General features: G+C 31.8%; 1 protein-coding gene across 2 annotated transcripts in view; it reads left to right on the top strand.

The window, feature by feature from the left end:
- Positions 1 to 25,344, top strand: part of LOC118186911 (E3 ubiquitin-protein ligase RAD18-like) — a 52,990-nt gene extending 27,646 nt beyond the window's left edge. The window contains exons 13-16 of one of the 2 annotated variants that reach the window (XM_035357082.2): positions 3,212 to 3,283; positions 9,094 to 9,210; positions 15,276 to 15,357; positions 25,073 to 25,344. In XM_035357082.2, coding sequence (XP_035212973.1) covers positions 3,212 to 3,283; positions 9,094 to 9,210; positions 15,276 to 15,357; positions 25,073 to 25,121 — 320 coding nt within the window. In that variant the 3' untranslated portion in view covers positions 25,122 to 25,344. The remainder of the gene's footprint in view (positions 1 to 3,211; positions 3,284 to 9,093; positions 9,211 to 15,275; positions 15,358 to 25,072) is intronic. The other variant, XM_035357083.2, reaches the window with a different exon arrangement.
- The last annotated feature ends 513 nt before the right edge of the window (positions 25,345 to 25,857 follow it).

Genomic DNA, 25,857 nt, shown 5'->3' with positions numbered 1-25,857 from the left:
TACTTACATCTGAGAAGCAATGTAACTTCAGATTTTCAATATTAAAGTTTGAGATCATGAAAAAGTAATAAGGGATGGAGAATTCAGTCATCTGAGGCAGCTTTCACCTCATTTTCTCCATTGAGAGTACAAATCTTCAGACAGTGGTTCATCCTTGTCTATTTGTGATGACTAAATCTTCTGTATTAAGCACTTTATTCTAACAGTGAAAAAGTACCAAAATTCCAGTGGGATAGAATAACCAATGTAACTCTTGTAGGAAAAGTCTTTTTGTTTCTGTTGGTTTAGATGTGAAGGGCAATAGGTTTCGAATGTCAAGATACAGATAATTCTTTGAATTATCCCAGGCTTCACCCAAAATATTTAATAGGAAATTTTCTCTATTAAAAACTTCAAGATTTTCATTTGGAACGATGCCTTGTTCCACCCAAAATTCGTGTAGTTGTTTTGAGCTAGTGTTTTATGAAGCTGCATGCTTGCTTCCTTAAAACTCTAGATTGATTCAAGAATGATAGTTAATACTTCATTGATTGTCTGTTAACTTCCAATAACATCATCTGCATATACATTCTCATTCAAAAGTTTAACCATCATAGAATAAAGTATTTTTTCAGGTTATGTTTAATGGTGTCTGCTAAGAAACAGACTGCTATTTATTCCAAATAAAACTCTAGTGTACCTATATGTATCAGGAGAAAGGGTTTAGTGGGGGATTTGGATAAAGGAGACCTAGTTGTGCCTTGATCCTTTTCGTATATGAAAATTTGGAATTTAAATCTGGAAGATAAATTCAACGGATTAGAGGAATGCTAAACAACAATAAAATGTATCGAAATTTCAAAGTGTTTCATCAGATTTGCCAGTAAAAGCTAGTTAACATTGTTGGTCAAATTTTAGCTAGAAAATGAAACCATTCATTGATGAAGATATACTTAAGGAATGTTTAACTGCTGTTGCAGGAATGGCTTTTCCTGGTAAAAAAGATACATAGCTGGTCAAGATTTATAACTGCTAGAAGAGGTGAAGACATGTCTGAAAACTGCAGCTTTAGATGAAAAGCTTAAAAAGAGTTGTGACATCAGTGACACATCGTAACTAACAATATTTGTTAAAGGAATTCATTCCAGTTTGAATGTAACTGAAGAAATGGGTTTATTGATAACGGTGACAAAAACTGCAACAAGTAAACTTGTACAATGAACTAAAATGGTTGTTGAAAACTTATCTGTTTTATTGGAAAAGATTATCGGCATATCAACTAATGGAGCGTGAGCAATGGCAAATGTGAATGTAGTCGCAGGAATGTTATTTAATATTAAAAACTTGACTGGGAGAGAAATCTTTGTTATTCATTGCAGAATTCATCAGCGCAGTCTTTTCACAAAAACTTTAAATATGCCATATGTCACAATGTAATAATGCCACAATATTAAAACTTATTAATTTTTTTCAATCTTATAAATCATTAAATCACCACCAGTTTAAAGATTTTTTTAGAAAGTTTTGAAAACTGAATATGGTGATGTAATTTATAACACAGAAGTGCATTGGTTGAGTAAAGGTGCTATGCTAAACAAAGTATATAACATAAGAAAGTGAAATGTAATTGTTTGTAGAAATGAAAGAAACTTCGAACTGTCATTGTCTGCCGTAATTGGGGCTGTACACACATTATCATCATTTATTGCATAAATTCTTCCAATGATACAGTAGGACAGTCCAATAATACAGAAACTGTCTCAAACAAAAACACTGTCTCAAACAAACAGTGTCGGCTGAGTTTCAATATCCTCCTTCTCCATTTCTTTTACACATTCGTCACCGAATTCTAAAGCCAATTGATGAGAGATGAGATGTTTTTGTGTGGCATTTGTAGGGGTGGAGGGTGAAAGTAGCTTAGATGAACAAAACTGGCTTGTGTCACAGGCTATTCTGAGGGTATTTCAAAGCCAAGTTAGCCTCCTTTCTATGAAACAAGCAAAACCACTTCTCTTTCATTTCACACCTCTTAAATCTCGCCTGCGTGGCTTGTGTTTTCTGTATTTTGTTCTTTCTCAGAAGGGAAAATCTTTTCTTAAGCAATTTACATTTTGTGTTAAAAGAAAAAATGCTTGAAAATACATAGTAGTTTGTTGGGACCGTTGTATTATTTTGTGTTAATTGATATCTCGTCTTAAGCGTTTTCGCGTTAATTCTAATTCACTGTAATTGAATACATTTTTTAAATCTGGCCCCCACAAAAAATTTCCAATTTATAATTGGCCCATTGTAAAAAATGTTGCTGACTCTTACCTATTATCATTTATTTAACCTAATGTATTCAATGAAGTTCCGTCTTATAACCTGTATGGAATGAGTTGTTTAGATTTAATATTGTGTGTCCAAGAGGTGCTGAACATACAAATTAACTGTTATCAGTTACCTAGTTTTTAAAAATGATTTATTTCTACACTAAATTCCATAGTATATATTATGAAGATGATGAAAATTTATAATAAAACATCAGGAAAAAATCAGTTTTTTTTTTTTTTTTTTTTTTTTTTTTTTTTTTTTTTTTTTTGTTCATATGCTTTCTGAAATGAAGTATGAAAATTTAATTTTTATAAGATATAAGTTATTTATATTTTCAGGCAAAAATACTGAGGCAAGAAAATTAGAGAACAACATCTGTTCACTATTGAATGAAAGATTAGATTACTGTGTACTATTCTTAGAAAAGAGATTGTTATACAAATATTAATTTCGTAGGTAGTTTAAAAACAGAGAGCTTTATATTTAACACTAAGAAAATTTAGTACACAAAGGGGATCACTTGGGTCTACTAAACAATATTTTATGTCATCTTATCATATTAATAATTTATAATTACAATGTACAAATACATTTTAATTTTTAATGAAAATTAAATTTAAATGATTTCAGATATTAAAGTTGTTGAAAGTATAGTTTGATTTTTGCTTGGCATCATCTGTTGTGATTATTGCAGTTTTTAGTAAACAACATAGAAGAAGTATCAGACTAATTTGTCTTAACTTTTAATGTGAAATTATGATGCAGAATCTGTTGAAGTTGCATATATTTTCTAAATTCTTCTAGTTAGATCTATTAAAAATAATAATATTTAACATATCTTAAATCAGTATTTTAAGATTTTTCTTATTGCATTAATTGTCATGAAATTCATGATTTGTGATTTCATTATCTGTTTTAGATACAGTTTCTAGCAGCATCATAAATTCTGCTGGAAATATCATAGGTGAAAGTATAATCACTGTGCAAAATGGTAAGATGTTTCAGATTTATCTTAAGATTATATGTTATTGATTGATTGTATGAAAAGCAATTTCAAGGCTAACATCCATAATGAATATTTCCCTTTTCAAATTATTGTTTTATTAATTTTATAACAATTTTGAATTGATTCCCCACCTTTTTCTTACATTGACCCCTTTTTAAAAAAGTGATTGTCTTCATTTTACCCTTTACATTTTTCTTTATAATCTACAGCATGCAACATAATCATAATACAAAAAATTGCATGTAAAGAACTTAAATATAACAGTTAGTCTAAGAATAAGAATAAAACTTTTGAAGAAAATAGTTTATTTGATTTATATTTTATTACTTTTTTATTATTAATATTACTGTTACTTTTATAAATGTAAACTAGTTTTTGGAAACAAAACCACAGATTCTAATTGCTCAAAATATTTTAATTAATGTGATATCTGCATTTGTTGCATTGATGCAATTTTTTAATATTTGCCATAAAATTTCTTATCTTAACCTCATTTAAAAATATTTAATCTGTTTCTTGTTCTCTGCAGTAAATTATTGATTTGACTGCTTTCAGTAAGTAAGAAGAGGGAAAAGCCAATAATGTTGGTTCAATAATAACTTTTATTTTAGGACATTTTTCTCAGGTGATTTTTAAATTCCAAAACTTTTGTTTTGGATAAGACATGCTTGAACATCTTCCTTCGTCATCATCATCGTCAGCTTGAACATCTTCAGTCAACTTTCATGCATTATAATATTAAGATAATTATATATTGCAGTTCAGCTGTTCTATGAACCAAACTGGCACATTAAAATTTTCAGTGCCTCGGAAGTAGAAATTAATATCCTTTTCCAGTTTTGCAGGTGGCTTATACACTCATTGCCATAAAAATTTGTGCACCAAGAGAGTTGTCATAATGAAATGAAATTTTACATATGTAAGTACTACTTTGATATAAATAAGTTATTAGAAAATCAAAGAAAAAAGTACACATGAATGGAAGTTTTAGTACTCTGTTGGACCACCTCTAGCACGAATGCACGATGCAATACGAGCAGGCATTGATTCATACAAGTTCCGTATGGTGTCCTGAGACATCTCGAACCACAATTGCTGTAAAAGCGCCTGTAGTTCGGCCAGTCTCATAGGCTGTCCAACTTGCTGTCCCAAACGATCCCAGATATGCTCGATTGTGATAAATCTGGGGATTGAGCAGGCCAGGTAAGGGTGTTAATGTGGCGGAGGCAGTCTTGTGAGATCCGTGCTGTGTGTGGCCAAGCATTGTCTTGTTGAAAAACAGGCTCCTGGAAGCCCTGCCATGAGTGGCAACACATGTGGCTGAAGGATGTCATGGACGTACCAGTGGCCTGTCATTGTGCCGATCAATCAATATTAGGGGTGACCATGTATCATAAGCAATGGCACCCCATATCAGTCATCACACCAACTGTGGGAACAGTGTGTCACTGTAAAGCGAATGCAGGATTGAGGCTTTCACCACGAACATGGTTGTTATAACTGGTCAAATTGAATCTAGATTCATCGCTGAAGACTTGGTTCCAAGTCCAATTCTGTGTTATGCGCGATACTACTCCAAACAAAGGCATCAGTGGGTATCATTGGCAGCACACATAATGGGCGCTGTGATACCAGATGTCCTTCAACCAGGCGCCTTGCAATGGTTTGGGAAGACACAGGGACCCGTAATGAAGCTGCTTGTGTTTCGATAGCGGCCGGTGAGGCAGTTAACTCTACCCGTGCGTGTCTTATGATGTAACGGTCTTCTCGATGACTGGTCTGTCAAGGACTTCCTAAGCCTGGCCGCCATGTAAATGACGTCTCTTCTGTCTCACAGTAAAATCAAAACAGCCTACCTGATGAGCTACTCGCCAAGCTGACCACCCAGCTTCCATCATCCCGATGATTCTTTCCCTCTCGAACTATGACAGCTGTTGATACTGTCACTCAAACAAGCTCTGCTTACCTGTTTTATACTCCAAGAAGAACGAAGTTCAATGCCCTCTAGTGACATTGCGCAATGCACAATCATGCTGCATTTCCAATCATTTGTATATCTACCCGACATGTACCTTCATGCCAAGTTTCATTATGATCCTACAATTGCTTCTTGGTGCGCAAATTTTTATGGCAACGAGTTTATATAACACTTCTGCAGAAGTTTTGGATTTCTTATATTTTTTGTGACCTATTTCACTTATTTTATATTGCACATTTACATAAAATATATATATACGTTTTAAGGTATTGATTTAAAAAGTATATTAAGTGATTTTTTTACATTTTCCCCTTATATTTATTTTATATGATTTTTTCCTTACTACATGATATAGCTTTATATCAGTAAACAATTAATTATCATTTTAACAACATTAATATTTTTTTGTAATCAGTGGATCTTCATTATCCCAATTAAATATCCATGCATATTCCCTCTTTAAAATTTCATCGATCCCCATGGAGTCAGTACTGAACCTATTGGATACTTTTGGTCTAGATACTTATGGCAAAGTATGTAAAGGCCATCTGTAATAGAAAGTATTCCTGTAAGCAAGACTTTCTGTGAAAAACTCTCTACAGCTAGCCTTTTGATTAAAATTGAATGCATTCTGTGGTCATATGCATGCAGCCTCTGGTAGACTTGTCTGGGAAGACACTTAGAAAAGACAAATATCTTCCATACTGTGTATTAATTGTAATCCATTTTGTACATCAGTTTGTTTCATACATGTTTAGATGTACATGTTTTCTGTATTACTATAAGGTTCAGTTTTATTTGCATTCTTTATCATTTTATATTCACTTTTATGATTTAATTTTACTATGCATTTGTATGGGAAGACTTCTGAATAATGGAGTAATTCTGAGTCTCACTCAGCTTCCAACTGTATACCACAGTTTCATAATGCAGTGCTTTCAAACTGGTGGCCCATGGACCAAATGCGAAGCAGTTTTATGTGGTGCTTGAATATATTTCAAATATATATTTCTTGCAAAGCCTTCAAGATTTCAATTATTTGAATTCTGAGTTTACATTTCATTACAATTAAAAATGAACATGAATAACACATTAGAAAATATAGAGCTAATTAATTCAAAGTGTGATATAAATCTTATTCAAAGATTTGAAGATACAGAATTAAATTTTATTTGTACACTTTAAAAAGTAAATAAACTCAGTTATAAATTTTTGTACTAAAAATATTTTTTTGGGAGGGGAATACCACATGTGAATAGCTTTTTTTCACAGATGAAAATTAATAAAAAAAAACCTCCAATTAACTCATAATCATCTACAATCCGTGATGAGGATAATTTCCAGTAATTTCTCTTCAAGGCTTCAACTTTATCAGAATTTATACATCATCAGTTGACAAACTGTAGTAAGAAATAAAGAAATTTATTATTATTTACATACAAACATTTGTATTTTTTCTCTATGTGTGAAAGAAAAATGTGATAAATAAGAAAGACTAGGTTGTCATTATTTTTTCTCAAGTTTTGTCCCTCCTGGAAAATTTTCTCTGAAACCTAGAAGGTTTTCACAATTTGTGTATTTTTAGTTTAAATTACAGTAAATTATTTAATGATCATTTAAACATGTTAGAATTATTTTAAATAAATGTCAGTCTGAAAATTTAATATTTAGCTGTCAATATATGTTTTATTTTATTTATAAAAAATTTTCATTTTGTTAAAAAAAAAAAAAAAAAGTTCTGTCTTTTCAATGGTTTCCAGATTGTACATTCAGCCTGCATGCAGTTTGAGTTTGAGACCACTGTAATAATGTGTTTGAATTCCTGCCATTGTATCTGCTATATATATATATATGTATATATACAGTACAAAGTCCATAATCCTGACGTCCATTATCTGGAATGATCTATAATCTAGACCTCAAAGCCACAAACTTTTTTTTTTTTTTTTTTTTTTTTTTTTTTGTATGTATGTTTTATGCATGTGCATTTAATGTATAATGGACAGTATAAGCTAGGCTAAAATTATCTTTACTGATTCTAAGGCATTTCAGTTAATGTTGCAGATTGTGCTGTTCCTTAATCTTCTAATTGGTTCCGGCTTATTATTTTTTGCAGACTGTTAGAGCAATCTTATAAAAATTAAGCTTGAACTTTTGATTATGTCAAAAAGAGTTTCCGATTCTGGAGCTGCCAAAGAATCTACAAAGAGAAAGCATGTTTCGATGTACCGCTTCCAATAATGAAGAAAGTGACAGAGAGGTTATTGAAAATGAAAAAATTTTGCTTCACATGTTAGTTGGTGTTCTCGACTCAGCAATTACAGGACTTGAACAATGGAACTGAACAAGAAATTATGTCTGTTTATAGAATTAAAGAGAAAGTATTAGCACAAAAAAACGAAGCAACTTAAACAACTTACATTGAAAGAAATGTTTAATAAAGTAAACAAATAAATATTAAGCTTTTTTTTTTTTTTTTTTTTTTTTTTTGTGTGTGTGTGTATAAATTTTGATACCCTTTAGATCATAATTGCTCTTTATTTCATAAATTACAGTTTCATATTTTAATTGTATATTTTCTGCATGACATCTTACCAGATTTAAATTGATAATCTATAATCCGGAAAAATCCCTAATATGGAATAATCCCTAATCCAGAATTGGCGAAATCCCAATGAGTCCGGATTATGGACTTTGTACTGTATTTGTAATTTCATTTTCTTCAATGAATAGAAGAATGTTTTCAATACTTTATTACTGAAGAAGAGCTGTTATTTACATATTATATGTATACAATAACTCATAGTTTGAAAACATTATATTCACAATATTCCTGTGTTCACAAGCTAGTTGGCAATTTAAATAAACAGCATATTCTTTTGAGGCAACCATTTTTAATAACAACCAATAAATATCAGTATGGGTTAGCTCCTCAAGGTAAAGTGAATAATCACTTTAGAGAGGATTCTGTGTATAATATTTTGCTAGACATAATATCATACCATTCAGCATATCTACTACACGTTGATATGTAATATTTCCTTAAGAATCCAACTTGCCATTTTTGGACAATTATAAACCTTTTAGTGGTTAACTTGATTACCAAAATTCATGGATATTTCCATGTGATTTTTAAAACTATGTTTGCTTTGTTAACATTTAAGATATCTAAATTCATTAAAAGTTAAATTATCTATTATTAATTATTATACATCTATCATATGTACTACATAAAGGTCAATGAAAAGAATTCAGTTATCTTAGTGACTGAAATTTTGGAATATAATTCAGGAGTTAAAAATCAAAATATGTTATTATATTAAGTTAAGCACTATAAAATGTGCAGGCATAATGGATTTAAAAAATTTTGGAGCAAGATTGTTTCTGAATACAAATTCAGGCCTAAAAATTAAGAAAATTAAACAAGGTTGAAGTTAATAAAACATGAAGAATACTTCAGAGACAGATATTTGAGCTTAATAATGCAGATATATTTTAAATTGGGATACTTAATTCCATATATTATTTTCAAGCAATGTATGCATATTAAAATGACTGTTTTAAAAGGTTTATGCAACTTAGTTCAAATCTATTCAAAAAATTTTTTTAATTAAATGTACCTTGGATTTTCTTTTTCTTCAGTTAAAAAATGTTCACATGAATTCCATTCTTGTTTAATTTTATTTTTGATGTGGCTTTAAACTTGTGATTTATTAAGCTGCAGAGTAAAAAGGTACAGCAAATTATTTGAAAAAAATTTAACATGTTTATTGTATTCCAAAGAATTTTATGTTTATATGATATTTTTTATTTGCAGAACGATTTGATTTACCTGCAGCTGTTGTATCTTCTGAAAAGAAAGAACTACATACCATAATTAATATAAAAGATGAAATGCTTTCACCTGAGAATATTACAGAGCAGCAATCTTTAAGTTAGTGCTGATTTCAAATTTAAATTAATTTTATAATTAAATTAATTTTATAATTAAATAATTAATTTTTTTTTCAGTAGTGTAATTATGTAGTTCAGCATTTCATGCCAGATTTAAATTATTTCTTGGTTGCAAATTGAATTGAAAAATGAGTATATTGTTAGATTATTAATATTATATTTGATCCTTACAAATGCTGATGAGTTTAAGAATGCTTATTGTTGCTAGAAAATACTGTCATTTTCAACAGAAAATGTAGTGGAAAACTTACCATATGAACAAAAAGTATGATGAAATTTCATACCCTGAATAGGCAAAATATTAGATGCACATTTGTAATATTTTGGAAACTCTCATTAGTTTATGTCATTATGTTTCTATTGAAATACAAAATTACATTTCAGTGTGATTTGCAAACTGCTGATCAAGATGTAAACCACAATGAAATCTAAGTAGTTTGCATATTAAATTGATAAATAATGGCATTGATAAATAATGTAAGGGCAAAAAAAAACTGCAAGTAAATGAAATGACTGAGATCAAAATGGAAAATTTCCATAGTTTTCAGTCTAATATTATTGTGACTGCTAAAAATTCAAATATATATATATATATATATATATATATATTAAGTGTAAAATTCTTGTGTACATCAATATAGAAATGTAACTTGCACAGAATTTGTTTTTCAAGTTTTTTGTTAGTTAATTATGATTTAAAGCAAACTTATATTTGTTAAATGTGCATCACTTAAACAGCTAAAATATAACTATAATTTTGATATTGTAATGGGAGACCTTAATTATCGTATTATATGTATCACATGATCCTTAAAATGGGTGATTGGCTAGTACATTTTAATTATATGAAATACATTCATAAATACCAACATAATACTGTCTGAACTTGTATAAGCCATGTTATTCTTAGTTACTAAAGTTGAAAAATGCCCAACATAATCATTCATCCCTTATGCTTTCTCTTCCATCCATGAGCATCTTGTTTTACCTAAGGAAACAGCATCCCTTTAAGCTATCATCAACAACTCCAAAGTTTCCATGATTAGCAGATTTTCCAAGTTTTGTGCTAAACATTAATATAATGTAATTAATATTCATAATACTACTCAAAACTTCTTTCCATTGTCTATCATGACAAGCTATATAAACTACTACAGTCAAAAGTCGTTAATTTGGACACCCATAATCCGGAATGATCTATAATCCGGACCTCAAAGCTAAAAACTTTCTGCGCATGCGCCGCGTTGGCACATGCGCACAGGCGTTTTACGCATGGGCGTAAGACCTTGACTACTGCGCATATGCGTGTGCGCAAGTGCAGAATACATTTTCACCTGCGTGTTTAATGTATAACGGACGGTGTAAGCTAAAATTATCTAATTATCTATTTCAGTTAATGTTAATGATTGCGTTGTTCCTTAATCTTCGAATTGGATCCCGCTTATTATTTTTTGCAGACTGTAAGAGCAATTTTATAAAAGTAAACTTGAACTTTTGATTATGTCAAATAGAATTTCCGATGCTGGAACTTCCAAAGGATCTACAGAACGAAAGTATGTTTCGATGTCCAACAAACAAAAAGTGGAATTGCTGCAAAAAATGGATAAAGACATGAAGAATGTGACAGAGAGGTTAGTGAAAACAAAAAAATTTCGATTGACAAGTTAGTCGGTATTCTTGGCACAGCAATTAACGGGACTTGAACAGTGGAACTTTGTAACTGAACAAGAAATTATGTCTTTTTATAGAATTAAAGAGAAAGTATTATCACATAAAAATGAAGCAACTTAAACAACTTACATTGAGAGAAATGTTTAATAAAGTAAACAAATAAATATTAAGCTTTTTTTTTTTTTTTTTTGTAAATTTTGATACCCTTTAGATCATAATTGTTCTTTATTTCATAAATTACGGTTTCATATTTTTAATTTTAGAATTTCTGCATGCCATCTTACGAGATTTAAACTGATGATCTATAATCTGGAAAAATCGATAATCCGGAATCGCCGAAGTCCCGACGAGTCCGGATTAACGACTTTTGACTGTATATACTTTGGTAGCATACTGACTGCTACAGAAGTGCAGACTCAGCTAAAGAAGTTCAAACTGCATAGATGGATGTTATTCCCTCTATCTGCTTCAACCTTCAAATTCCTGCCCTTCAGTGTTGCTCAAAAATCATTCTTATTATTTTTCAAGTTAGGTTAGGTTAGCTTATTTGAATATAGTTTGGCACATGTGGGCTCTCTGCCTTGGGGAAGGGATGCCCTTTTGGGGAACTTCTTAAAGGAGATTTGTTTGTGGTCATATTACAGATGAGGAAAAACTTGAAAACTAGCCATGCAGCCAGCCTGTTCACCATGCAGATATAGAAACCTTGGTTGAACTCCCATCATTCAGCGATCTTAACTTCTCAGTCTCTGGTGGGGCTATACTTTTCAGAAACATCATATAGTAATTCCATAGACTTAACATTTTGCAGAAGTAATAAAATCTGCTAGGAATTTAAAATTTATTCTATTAAAAATATATGTAAACTATTTATTTAAAATCGTGTAAAATTTTTAAACTCTTCTTAGCTGAAACTGTTTTTATTTTTCTAATCATTGAACTAATATTCTGCGAAGATAAAAGCAGAGTTATATTGTAACATTTGTTTTTAAAGATTGAGAGTAAATGTAAATGTATAAATGTATTTACTATTATATGATATAATGGTCAGATTTGTTGTTTGTTTCTTTTTAAAACAAAAGCCCACCAGTATTTAAGTGTCTAAAAGTTTCTATACTAGTATGGAAATGAGTTAACTGCAATCTTATAGAAATCATATTGATACTGTATTGTGTTTATATAATACTTAAATTTAAGTTAAATATTTAAGTTGACAATATTTTTATTATGTACTGAAGTTTAAACTTATAATTATTATTAGTGACTGTGTGCTTTTGATTGCATTAAAACCCGCGTGCCAAGAGTACACTTGTGATGCCATTGCCGCTGCGCCCCCCCAAAAAAAACAGAGGATTTAAACCTAAATTTGCTTATATTCAGCTTTTCTGCCTTCAGCGTGAACGAACAGCCCGGAGTTAGTATCACGTGTCATAATGTGAAGAAACTTCTTGTTTACATTTTTCACTATGGCATTGAACCCATATAGCAGTGAGCTTTTGTTTCAAAAGATTGTAATTACCCACATCAATGAAATCTCACATGTTATGAATTCTTCAAGCCTAGAGATTAGTAGAAATTATGAGTTCTCATTAAATAAAAAGCTACGTATTTATAAGGGAATTATCTAACCAATATATTCATAAGTTTTACTTTTATGGAGTACCAAAAAACAATAAGCATCTAAACAAATTATATTTTCTGCAAAATCAGTCTCTCTTCCTTACCAACTGTTCTGTATTTCATGCATAACAATAGGCTCTATAACTCAATATCAAATACATGAAAAAATAACTTCTACAATAAAGCAGCTGTCTGTAGGAAAATATTCTATAAAAAAAAACAGATATGAAATTTTCTAAGACAGTTACAACTTGGACCATACAACACGCAGTTATTGAAAATTAGATAAATTACTTCTACTCTGACTTTTGTTGCAGTGACTTTGACTGACTAGTTGTTCCATTATTTTTGCATGTGAGCACCATCACATCTAGCTGAGCCTAATTGGCTAAACATGGACTTCACTTGCGTCTTCTTTTGGACGAATTTCTGCCAGACTCATGCAGATGCATCTTTAGAATTAAATTTTAAACCCACTCTGTTTAAATTGTCTTTCATTTGATTAATTTCATTCTTTTGTTTTGTAATTATAATTATTTCTGTTGCTTCTAATACTGTACAAAGTCCGAAATTCGGATTACACATTAAAATTCAGGCTTCTGGATTGTAACAACTTTTTAAATTTTTTTCGCCATCACATTTGATACTTTTTCATAATAAAACATGTAGAGAATCCCAATTTTTAGTTTCACTTTGGCCCTGATACCAAGAAAATTATTATTTATTATTCTTTGCTTTCATCACTGCATGTCTATCAGCCTACTGCAGCTTGAGAAAAGGGTCACGCAGCAATAAACTTTATAATGTAATAATTCTAAATATGTAGATGAAGGCATTGGACCTTTAATAGCTTATGATATTGTGTAGATGACTGAGAAAACTGTAGTGACTTGAAGGTGGCTGAGTGGAAAAACACAATGACGCATTTAGCACAATGGATCGTTTTCAATCATCGTTTTTCAGACAAGATATTTCTTAATTATATTTGAATACAATAAGTTCCATTTTGAAGTACAATGTAAGCAAGTAAGCAGCAGCAGTATGGTTGAAAAGCATTTTGCCAGCAAGGAGAGCTTATGCGAAAGAGGGGAGTGTCATAGTACTTCAGAGGGAGAAGGGTGGGAATCAGAAAAGTTTCAATTCCATTAGAAAAAGTTTTGGTTTAGAATTAATTTGATTGGACAAGAGGTATCTGCATTAAAACGTTACGTAAAATAGAAAAATCTGGAATCTGTGAAAAGGGATGAATTTAGGGGCACATCATCAAATTTAGAATTTAAATTCCAAGATCGCCAATTATTTTTCAAAACAGCCATCGTATTTTGTTATATCTTACGTAGTGATTTTTCACAATTGTATTTTCCTTTGTTTCATTACCTCTGTAACGCTTTTCCTAAAAAGACTTTTTCTCTTTGAAAGGGGGGGAAGTAAATCAAAATTATAATTTAAACTAATGGTAAACTCTTTAATTCTTCCTCTCTGTTTTAAAATTTGTAATAACTTCTCCGGATTGCACCATTTCTAGATACATTTCCATTTTGCATGGCCTGCACAATGCTGATGAGGTAATAATTGTAAACTGAAACTTTTTAACTCAAACCAAAACTTTTCTTTTTGTGTGCTTCCATCTTGCATAACTATGCACTTTAGCTTTGCTCTCTGCCCTGCTGGGATGTAGTTTTCACCATCTTGCTTGCTATTATACTAACATGTAAATGTTCTGTGAATAGGCACGACTAGTGTGCCAAGTGACTGTGGCCACAAAAGTCAATTGCAAATGAAAATGGAATTAAAACTGTCTCGACTGCCAAGTTCTTTTAGATATTACGAAGTCAACATATTAGCATACTATCCATTCAGAATGCTTCCTCTTCAATATGGATTTACATACACATCAACACTGCTCCGTCTTTTCCTTGCTTTTATTATGTCATATATATATATTTTAGTAACTGTAAAGGGCATGGTAACTTTTTGTCTTAACATTATGCTTAGCGATGATTACATAATAATAATAGATAATTGCTAATTCTGCAGCTAAGATTTTGAGTGTGTTGACAAGGATAAATTTATTTCTATGTTGTCATTGTTGTCTTGTCCATAAATTTCATGGAAGAATGATTCCTGGAGCCTCAGAGAAGTTGGACTTTTACTTCCACCCCAGTTTTGAGGGAGAGCGTCCTGGGGTCAGTCTGAGGCAGCTGAACATCTCCACCCCTCTCCCCTTCCACCAAACCACACAAAAGGACTTTTGGCTTGTCATATATTTAGAGTGCCTCCATGCCGCAAAGATAGAGAAAGTATTAGCATATAGAAAAATGAAGCAAATTAAACAACTTACAGTGAAAGAAATTTTTTAAACAAACAAATAAATGTTGAGCTTTTTGTGTAAATTTTGCCTCCCTTACGTGATAAACGCTTCATTATTTCATAAATCACCATTTCATATTTTTAATTTCATAATTTCTATATGTTATCTTGCTAGATTTCAATTGATATAATATCCAGAAAAATCCCAAATGTGGAATCTGCAGAGTGCCGATGAGCCCGAATCTCAGACTTTGTACTTTATTAATAGCATTACTTATTTCTGCAAGAGTGATATCAATGCATATAATAGTTTTTTTCCTTTCTTTTTGGGGGGAGGAGGGGGTAGTTATTATGTTTTTTAATTTTTTAACTTATTTCTTTTAATATCTATAGATTTATTTCCTTATTTTTTATTTTTTTAACTATTAATGGTTGTATTTGTAGGTGCAAAACATAGGAAAGATAAGTTTTCAACAGATTCTTCATCACCAGCTTCATCATTAGACGACTTTGAAATTGGAAAAACGTAATTCTTAATAATTTTTAGAACTATGCATATTCAATTTAGTATAAATAATGCTTCATCAAAATTCAGTAGATTTTCAGACTTTTCCTTCCTTCTTTAGTTTTGATAAGAAGTGAAACTTTTCATTTTTAAGATTTCAGATTTTATATTAAACATACAAATGAAAAAATTGCTAATAAAACTAATAAAACATTAAATTAAGTTTTTAATTTTATCAATGTGCACATTAGGGCTAAGATTCTGGTTTGCTTGGATCAAATTTAAAATGAAATTACTACTGAGTAATTTTTTCACTTGCCCTTGGTGCACCTTTCTGTGTTATGTATTTAATAGCTCATTTAATTCACCCTGATGACTAATATATTCAGAAAAAATCTTGGCAATATCGCTGTAAATTGTTAGCAATTTTAATTGTACTAAAACTGTTCAAATTTTATTCGTTCTAGAATGATTTCCTGCCCCATTTGAAGCAGTCAGATAACAATCCTGTGTGAAATTCCATTTTTTCCCCATGATAAATTTATTGCTGTAAGAAAGTTTTGCTTCTCGATTAATATTGTAATAACGGATTAAAAGTTTAAATTTAACAGAATAGTATTAAAGACAAATATTTTCTTAACAAACTTTTTAACAAAAAATAAAATTGGATTGTATGGTTTATGGAAGGATGCACTTCAGTTATCTGCCTAAGGGAAGAGATATTTTCATGGATCATCATTATTTCAACTTTCTAAGGGAAGGTGGCCTTATGAGGATAATCTGGAATACATCATGCATTTTGGTTGGAATATAACTGAACTAGCAGTATTTTGTAATTTAGCTCCTTAACATCCGATTTTTGCCTGTTACCAGAAAAACATTGTTTATACATATGTGCAAACACAATAACATAAAACAAATATCATGAAGTTTGAATCATAATTTTGAATCCAAAAATTTGTCCAGTTGCAATTTTTTTTAAACATAAACCACCTTTCTAAATTGTGAAAACAATTTTCCTAATATAATGTAAGTTAGCAAATACAACAAAAGAGCTTTTATTTTTTGAAACATAAGTTGAATGAAATATTAATAGGAGTCTCTTGATATCCAATAGGCCCAGTGGCACAGTGGCTAGCGTATCACGCAGCAGCACCACATTCCTGGGCTGAGCAAGGTCGACTCAGCCTTTCATCCCTTGATTTCCATCACTTAAGTTGATAAAATGAGTACCAAGTTCACTTGGGGACTGAACACTGGGGGTCCTGCAACAAGCTGACCACTTGTTCAGGGCAAACGCTTACACACCCAGGGCCCACGGTCAAGAAAACAGATTTCAGGCACTGCAGGACTTGGCTGATTAGGGCTGTTATGCCCACTGAGTTTGGTTTTGAAATCCAATACCATAAAAGCATTAGAGAAACTTATAGCTCTTATAAATGTAATGATTAATGTGATTATAATCATAATCATTTATTCAACATGTTCTTGAAACACAAATACTTTATCAAAAGTGTACATTGAAATGTAAAAAATTCCTTGTATTTTGGGATCTGTTTTGTATGGCTGAATGGTCTGGCTACATGAGTTTTACTGTTTACTTTATTTGTAACATAAATGTGAGTCAATTTCCTTACAATCCTTCTTACATTTCTACTCATAGGTAGGAGTCCTAATGCATGCTTTGATATAATTAAATAATAAAATCCTCATCCTGCTTTATGATGTGGTATGGAGACAGTGTGATGTCCCTTTTGTGAAAGATTCCATTGTCTTAATCATCATAAAAATGTGTAATTTACCTGATCAACCACAATATTTAAGTAAGTTTGAAGTTTGTTACTTCAAACTTACTTAAAGGGATAACATACTTCAAAGATAAAAGAACGATAACTTACTTCAAAGAGTTTAAAAGGAAAACTTACTTCAAAGGTAGTAAGTCCAAATGCTGTTTTAAGGAGATACTGATCTAGTATTATACACTTTCCACCTGCTTTAGGGCATTTAGATGAGAAAGAATTGATGTGTAAACATCGCACATAAGCATGCCTTCCTCATGATGTAACAAATTTCACATTTGACCATATTGGTCATCAGTGGCTAAATTTTGGTGATTATTTGCCCATTTCACATATTTATAAAAGGATAAGTAATTATGAATGTATACGCGTAAAAATGTGTTTTCAGCTGTAAAAACCCGTATCTATAAACAATCGATGAATTCTTGATTGGACATGTTTGGTCCATTTCCAGGATTCACATTATAATTATTGCCAACGACAATAGCCTTTTTCACAGGACAAGGATGAGGCACTTGCCTCAGGCGAATAACAAGAAGAGGTGCCAGATTATCTATGAAAATTTAGAAATTCTTTTTCAAGGGGAAAAAATTTGCAATTATTAACTTTCAATTTTGGAACACATTAAGAAGTATCAAAAGAATTTTATGTTTTTAAACAATCCACCTGAATCAAGAGAAGAATTCATAAAATTATTTTTTCTCAAAACTGCTGATGTTTTATAGTACTCTGTATATACTCGTATATATATATATTATTTTCTGACTTTAAAGTCCGTTAACTGAACATGGACAGTGATACAGCAGCCTACAGTTTTTGCAACAGATTTATCACATAAAAACTTATTGGAATAACATCAGGAAGCTGAATAAGGATGTTTAAAAATAATATATATATCATATTTTCAGTATTTTGCTTCATTTTTTGTTTAAACTGTGTCATTGAAAAAACGCATCTTTCAAGGTTTTGTCTTGTGTTCATATTTAATTTTTGTGGAACTGTACAATTGGTTTCGTTTGCAGTTACAGATATTGGTGAACAAATTAATTGAATAGGCACATCAATTAGTCTCATTATTATGTTTTCTTTTCAATAAAATGAATTGTTTAGTGTTGTAGGGAAACTGAAAAGGAGATTTATGAATTTGAATTTTTTATGGACTATTTAAGATAAAACAATATAGCTACTTCCAATATAACGATGCTGATATAAAAGAACATGTTTTAAAAAGCTTAGTTCTGTTCTTTTGATTCTAAAGTAACCAATAAGAACATATTTTTATTAAAAGTGTAATTCTTACGAAAGAAATTTTGAATAACAGTTTCTGTAAAACTGAAATCTGAAGAAATAGAAAACAGTGAGCACTATAAAGCATTTGATTTAAAGATTTGAAAAAAAATGGAATAAAAACATCAAAATAAATTGGACTATAAATTAGATTGCAAACTTGTTTATTAGTGTGAATAGAAATTAATAGAGTAAGTTTCACGAAATTTAACTGAAGTCCTCAGAGTTAACTGATGAAGCAGGCATGATGCAACATTAAATCTGAATAACTTTAAAACAGTGCTTATATTGTAAGGATATAATGAGAACAATAAGTTATAAAATTCTATCTGACAGCTGCTCTATTGGTCATATTTAAAATAGAAATAACTGGCATAGGGTATTCTCCTCAAGTCCAGTCAAGTCTTAAGTCTTTCGTACAATAAAAATTTATTTGACTGATTAAAAAATATGCTTTTGTAAAGATTACTTCTTTGGTTGATTACAATAAAACGTGAGGTTATTTTCTTTAGGAGGGAGGCGTTTATGGGGAATATACCTAGGAATTGTCTTGTATTCAAGTTGCACATGGAGAACATTCAAAAGTTGTATGGAACCAATCCATTCACCATGAATTTTTCAAGGACTAACTGTCAGTGTCACCCATTCTGAAAATTGTGAGCATGAATTTTAGCCAAAAAACCACAAGCAATTCCCAAATGGATGAGGATTCTAAAGATTACATCATAATAAAATCTAAGTATTCATAAAAGTTTTGAAAGAAAAGTCTCCAAATCATAAGATTGTGGATTTGACAACGGAATTTTCTGCAAGTAACACTCATCTCTGTATCTTGCCCATGTTTTTGAAAGTGCTTCTGTGGAGAACATGGTACGCAGGTAGATCCAAAGTAATTTTCAGCCTAATATGATATTAAAAGAAATGTGAAAATTTCAGTAGTTTATTTTTAAATATGATCTCCCTGTAGTTCAGTATAGTTTTCATAATGAGTAGCTTTTTGTTCCTGAAAATGTAATCTGAAGGCTTCTTCTTAAAACATTCCATATCTGTTCTTTTCACGCTATCATCATTAAATCTCTTTCCATGAGTCATATATTAAAGAACAATTAATAATCATTTTAAGCTACATCTGGGCTGTAAGGAGAAGTCAAGCTCCTTAAACCCACATCGCTTCTGAATAGCATTGACATGTTACTAGTTTCAAATTGCTTAAACAAGTAAGGGTACCTACCCATCTTGAAAAGACTTTGCTCATGTAAAGTATTCATGCAAAATGCACAAAAGAGTTTTAGATAAATCCAGTCTTGCTGCTGTCTCACTGAATTTTAATCTCCTGTCATTCAGTGTTTTATTCTAGACACGTGCAGTATTTTTTTATATCAATCCTGCCAATGTTTTACCTTCTCAAAAACCATCTTCAACGGATTCTTAATAGTGAAATTGCTTTTCCAGTTCCATCACTGTAAAATAGGAAGGAGGCAAATCATGTACTCTGTGTACATGATCTGAACATTGTTTCTTTTTTTCTTTTCTTTGTTTTATTTCTAATCAAAAATTGAATCAGAGAACAGCACACAATTTTAAATGTTTTAAGACTAATTAGCGCATTGCTTTTATTTTATGTCATCCCTTTCCCAAATTGGCCAGACGTATATAGGGCACACGTTTACCTCTTCATACTACAGACAAGGCAGCCTGTATATAACTCTGGTATTACTGAAGCATTATAATAATTTATTTACTTTCAGTATGAATATTTATATTAACCTACAGCTACAGGTCAGTTTTTCTCTGGAAGTTTTGATTTAATTGATTATGACAAAGCATACTAGGCCTGTCTGCCTAAGGGAGAGTTATGCCTTCATGGAAGATGTTTTAAGGAAAATTGGCTCATATAAACGTTAAAGACCATTCAAACTGGGGTTTATCTGAGTTAACACAGTTCCATGTGTCAACTAGCTCCGCTATGCCTGCAGTTCAGATTTTTGAACTTTCTGCACTATGGGAGAAAACTGGTTTTGGAAATGGGTCAGCTACATCAGTTATCTCTGTTAGTTCAGATAAACCCCAGTCTGAATGGCTCTTTACACATGGGCCAAACCATGAAGACGCTCATGCAGCTAGCCCGTTTGCCTAAATATGAATCCAGGTTGGAACTAATAGTGTTCAGCATTTTTACCACTTGGCCACTGGTGGGCTTTCTCTGGAAGTGAATAAGGAGCATATAGTGTGTGTTTTCCATTGGTTTCAGCAGTAGATATGGGTGCTTAAAGAATTACTAAAATTGGTATATGGTTTAGTAATTTTTTGATTTGAATCTTCTTTTTGGAAGTGCATATCAGTATGTAAAGTTCAACTGGTATTTCAATTATTAAATTTTTAAAATGATTAAAAATCATTATATCAAATATCACAGAGTTAAAGAAGATGGGGGAGGAAGAACAAGAATGTCTATTTTCAAAATATGTAAATCTAAAAAATTGTAATCACATGTGTTGTCTGTAATTTAGATTAATAAACTGGAAAAAAATTCAGTAACTGTCAAAAATTTGATTCAAATATTGAGGGATAAATGAGGCAGGGTTATGCTCACAGAGGCCTTTTAAGACATTTGCTTTTGAACCCACAACATCGACAGAGTCGTCTGGAGCGGTGTCACAGCCGATCATCATGGCTGCCATCAGATTGGCATCGTATAGTGTTCAGCAATGAATCCTGCTTCCATCGTGAAGCAGATTACCACCATGTTCATGTCTGGAGAGGACTGAGCCAGCAGTCCCAATCAGCCTTTGTTTTACAAAGGCATACAGCCATTACCCCTGGTGTGATGGAGTGGGGCGCTATTTCTTATGACAGCAGGTCATCTTTAGTCATTCTCTGTACATCTTTAACAGCTCAACGATATGTTGATACAATCCTGCAGCCGGTTGCATCACCCTTCATAGTCATCCTGGGGCCATTTTCCAACAAGATAATGCCAGGCCATTTTTCGACAAGATAATGCCCAGGCCACATACCATTCGCATATCTCTGGACTATCTCAGTGCAGTTGATATGCTTCCTTGGCCAGCAAGGTCTCCAGACCTTTCACCAATCGAGCATGTCTGAGACATGGTGGGCCCCCAGATTCGGGCACCCAAAATATCGCAGATCTGGAGCGACAGCTGATGAATGCCTGGCAGAATGTGTCGTAGGATGACATTAGGAACTTCTATCACTCCTTACCTAGATGAATTCAAGCATGCATTCCGCCAGGGACAGTTCGACCAACTACTAATTTGAACACTCAGTGAGTGATTGTGAGCTGTGAACAGGTACTATGACCTTGATTTTTTAAATCATTTTATTATCTGTGTATGAACTATACACACATTCAATTTCATCAAAAACAACCACTTCCTTCATGTTGCTTCGATTTTTTTGCAAAAGAGTGTATATATATGTGTGTAGATAGATAGCTACTCTGCCTTGTCAAGCAAAAGACGCCATGAAAGAATAATTGGGAGTAAATAAATAGATCTTCAGAGATGTGTATTGACAAGCTACTTAGAAGTATGGGCCATGAATAAGATAATAATGTTCCATTTTGAGCAATACATTCTTGAATATACTGCATTGTTTGTCCGAACATTGCCCTATCATATCATTATCATACATCTTTTATGTTACCACACAGATCATAATGTAGAAAAAAAAAGAGAGATTCAACAGATGCCTGAATGCTCAATTAGAGATTAGGAGTTGGATACAGTCAACGGCATATGCGTATTTTGTAATGACAAAAGAAAGCCGAGCAGTATGTGGCTGGGTATTATCATGACTTCAAAAAATAACTTTGGGGTACTTTGAAAATACAGAAGAAACAGGCTGCAGCATCTCATTAATGTTCCTCTAATGTGCATTGGAAATGAATGGCTATTTACACTAATGTACACTAATGAATGGCTGTTTACACTATGTGTCAGTCAAAAATGTTGGTGGCTTCCACTGTCTGGCCATGTTGCTTCCTTCTCGCATGTCAGTCATCATTTCTGAAGCAGAAGTAAAATTTGTTCTCGAAGACTACACTGTCCCATTCGGCACTCTTCATAACTCTGCGATGACACCTTTGCAAATGTTCTCTACATTGACTTGTTTTTAATAGAATCCTTCTTAAAGGATTAATGGACAAAAATCATGTAAGATTTTCCTCTCTCCGTACTACGTGCCATCAGGGTGTAATTGGAAAGCATGTGCACCTAGTAGTCGGAATTTGAATCCCAGGGAGGGCATTGTAGATTTCTTTGGCTTCCTGGTTCTAAAAATTTTAAATAGACGCTAAAAGTGGTGCTTGAACTAATAGATGGTGATTAAGATGTAATAACATGCCAAACAAGTATTAATTTAGAAGTCAAACAACAAAAATCAGCATTATGTATTCAAATTTTCGCAGGACTAGTTTTAATGGTTTTACCAAACCATCATCCTCTGCTGCAAAAGTGCAAATGAACGAGATAAGATAAAACAGGAGTTCAGCTACTGGCACGATCTGTTGATGAAACGAGAACTAAAACATTATTTCCTTAAAGGCTGATGGCAAACATGGATTGGAATTAGGATCGTTAACTAGAACAGAAAGATTTTTTGAATGTGAAATGCTTCTAGAAAATCTAATTCACCAATGGAAGATGCTTTTTGAATATTTTTGGCTGCAGAAAAATTTGAAAGTATGATTTTCGAACCAACAATGGTGGACAACATATGACTTCTGTGTTTCCTTTTTCCTAACATATGCCTCACGTTCCTTAACGCGAAATTTTAAAGCTCTAATTTGACCAGTGTAAATTAAACCACACTGGCAAGAAATCCTGTAAATACCCCAGGAATTAATATCCGGAATGGGGTCCTTGAGTATGGAACTTGGAATTTTATTGAGGGGAGAATAAAAGACCCAAAAGTTGAATTTCTGTAAAATATGCATTTTTATAGCTAATTGATGGAAAAAAGGGAATGACGACAGAATTCTTATAATCTCCTAAAACAAGAGTGGGCTTTTAGTGTTTTGAGATGAGAATTTTTTAACTGCTTGATTAATAATGTTGGGTGAAAAGCCCCTGGCAATAGCCACTGCTTTTAACTAATTTAGGTCTTCATCAAGAGACAGTTTAGAAGAGCAAACTTGAAGTGCACAGAAAGCATAGGAATAAAAGGAAGCTAACTTTTGTTTAGTCAGATGATATGATTTGAAGGTGGTTGAACACATTTATTATCCCATCAATAAAATTCCGAGTTCCATACTCAAGGACTTTATTCCAGATATGAATTCCTGGAGCATTTACAGGATTCATTCCCAATACAGTTTAATTTACATTGGTCAAACTAAGGGAACCTTAAAATTTCACGTTAAGGAACATGAGGCATGTGTTAGAAAAAAGGAAACACAGAAGTCTTCTGTTGCCCAGCATTGTTGTCTGAAAAATCCCACTTTCAATTTTTCTACAGTCAAAATTATTCAAAAAAACATCTTCCATTGGTGAATTAGATTTTCTAGAGGCATTTCACATTCAAAAAAATCTTTCTGTTCTAGTTAACGACTGTAATCCCAGTCCATCTTTGCCTTCAGCCTTTAAGGAAATAATGTTTTAGTTTTCATTTTATCAACAGATGGCGCCAGTAGCTTAACTCCTGTCTTGTCTTTCTTATCTTATCTCATTCACTTGCTCTTTTGCAGCTGAGGATCATGGTTTGGTAAAACCATCGAAACTAGTCCTGTGAAAATTTGAAAACATAACCTCTCCAGTGCTCTGTAAGTGTTAGAGAATGTAAAATGTTTCTTTCTCCTTAACTCATTCCATCATGGTGTAATTGGAAATCACATCTGGGAAGGAACACTATGGATCACATCAGGAACACTATGGATTTCTTCGCTTTCCTGGCTTCAAAAATTATAAATAGACCTTACTGTCAAATCTGCATGAGTTGACACTAAACTGTCTGTATTGATATTGAATGGAGGGTTTTCTGTGCATTTTGTAAAGTATCTTCATAGGTTACAGTTTGGTTGGTACAATGTTGTATGCTTCAGTTAGTGTATGCTGACATCCATACTCCTTGCTGCACATTCTCTACACACTTCACATTTTTTCCTATATCCATTGCCACCAAATCAAGCGAACACATATGGCATCAACTGACATTTCCTCTTTAATATGGCACAAGGACAAACAAATAGTACATGGCATAAACATCTATGTTGAAATTTAGTGCACTTTGACATTCATCTTCTTGCTCTAGAACCACTACACTCTGATCATTACTTTTGTGGGTCAGTTGTCGGCAAATCCAAGAATACATTTTCTCTGCAATATGATGCAAGGATCAACTAGCAGTTCACAGACCTAACGTGAAGACCTTTAAACTCATACATATACTGTCACTGAGTATGATGTCAATTATGTTTACCTTGTTTTTCATTCACCAGATTTGGAAACGGTAGAAAAGCTCACATGTTAATAGTATAGTATACGCATATTTTTCTTTGCATTTCAAAATTTTAAAAATGCTAAAACAGAATTTTATTTTTTCCTTGCACTTTTTATGAAAGTATTGGAACTAAAATGTATTATATATATATTATTGTCTTTTACTAACAAACTTTTATTTCTCTGCAGCCAACTGCACAGATTTCGAAAGAGAAAGAAGTATAAAAAGAACATGTGAGAATAAGAAGTAATTTTGTATATGCCCTGTAATTCTTAAATGAATTTCATCAAAAACTATGATTATGTTGATTTTCAGTTTTTCTAATTATTTAAAAATTTATGTTATATTTTCATTATTATATATAAAAATAGTGCAATATTATTTTTATATTAAGTTAATGATTGTGCATTTTTTGCATGAATTATGTTTTTATTACTAATAAATGTTGTAATGTATTTTATTTGAAGAATATTTTAATTTCTTACTTTAAAACACAAATTTTCTCTTTTGAAAGCTAAAACAACATATAAGAATTATGCTAGTTGTAATAGAACACTAAATAAATATTTTTAATCAAAAAGGTAATGCTACATGTTTTCTTTCAAAGCATTTGATTACTAAGTTTATGAAAATTCCAAATAAAAAATTTTGTTGCAATAAAATATCAGATTATTTTGAGAAGTAAATTTCATGATATAGGAAATGTGAAAATATTTAAGCTGGATTTGTGTTTGGATAATGGCAAAGTCAATCTGCATGAGTGGGAAAGTTTGTGCAAACAACTTTGCAGAGAGAAACTGGCTTATATTCAGTGATGAGTTATGAAAGTATTAACAAGTTGATCTCAATTAAAAAACATTAAATTCTAATTAAATAATTTACTTTTATGAAAAGAAAAATTATAAATAAGGTTGCATAAGGCAAAGAAGAGCTAAAATTTTATAATATAGAATAATGAATGCACTTATTCATT

Source organism: Stegodyphus dumicola, chromosome 12 (assembly GCF_044657685.1).
Source record: "Stegodyphus dumicola isolate Sdum_Otavi_A_Nest chromosome 12, ASM4465768v1".
Classification (NCBI taxonomy): domain Eukaryota; kingdom Metazoa; phylum Arthropoda; class Arachnida; order Araneae; family Eresidae; genus Stegodyphus; species Stegodyphus dumicola.
Note: the sequence above shows the minus strand (reverse complement) of the source record. Positions and strands in the feature narration are given on the sequence as shown.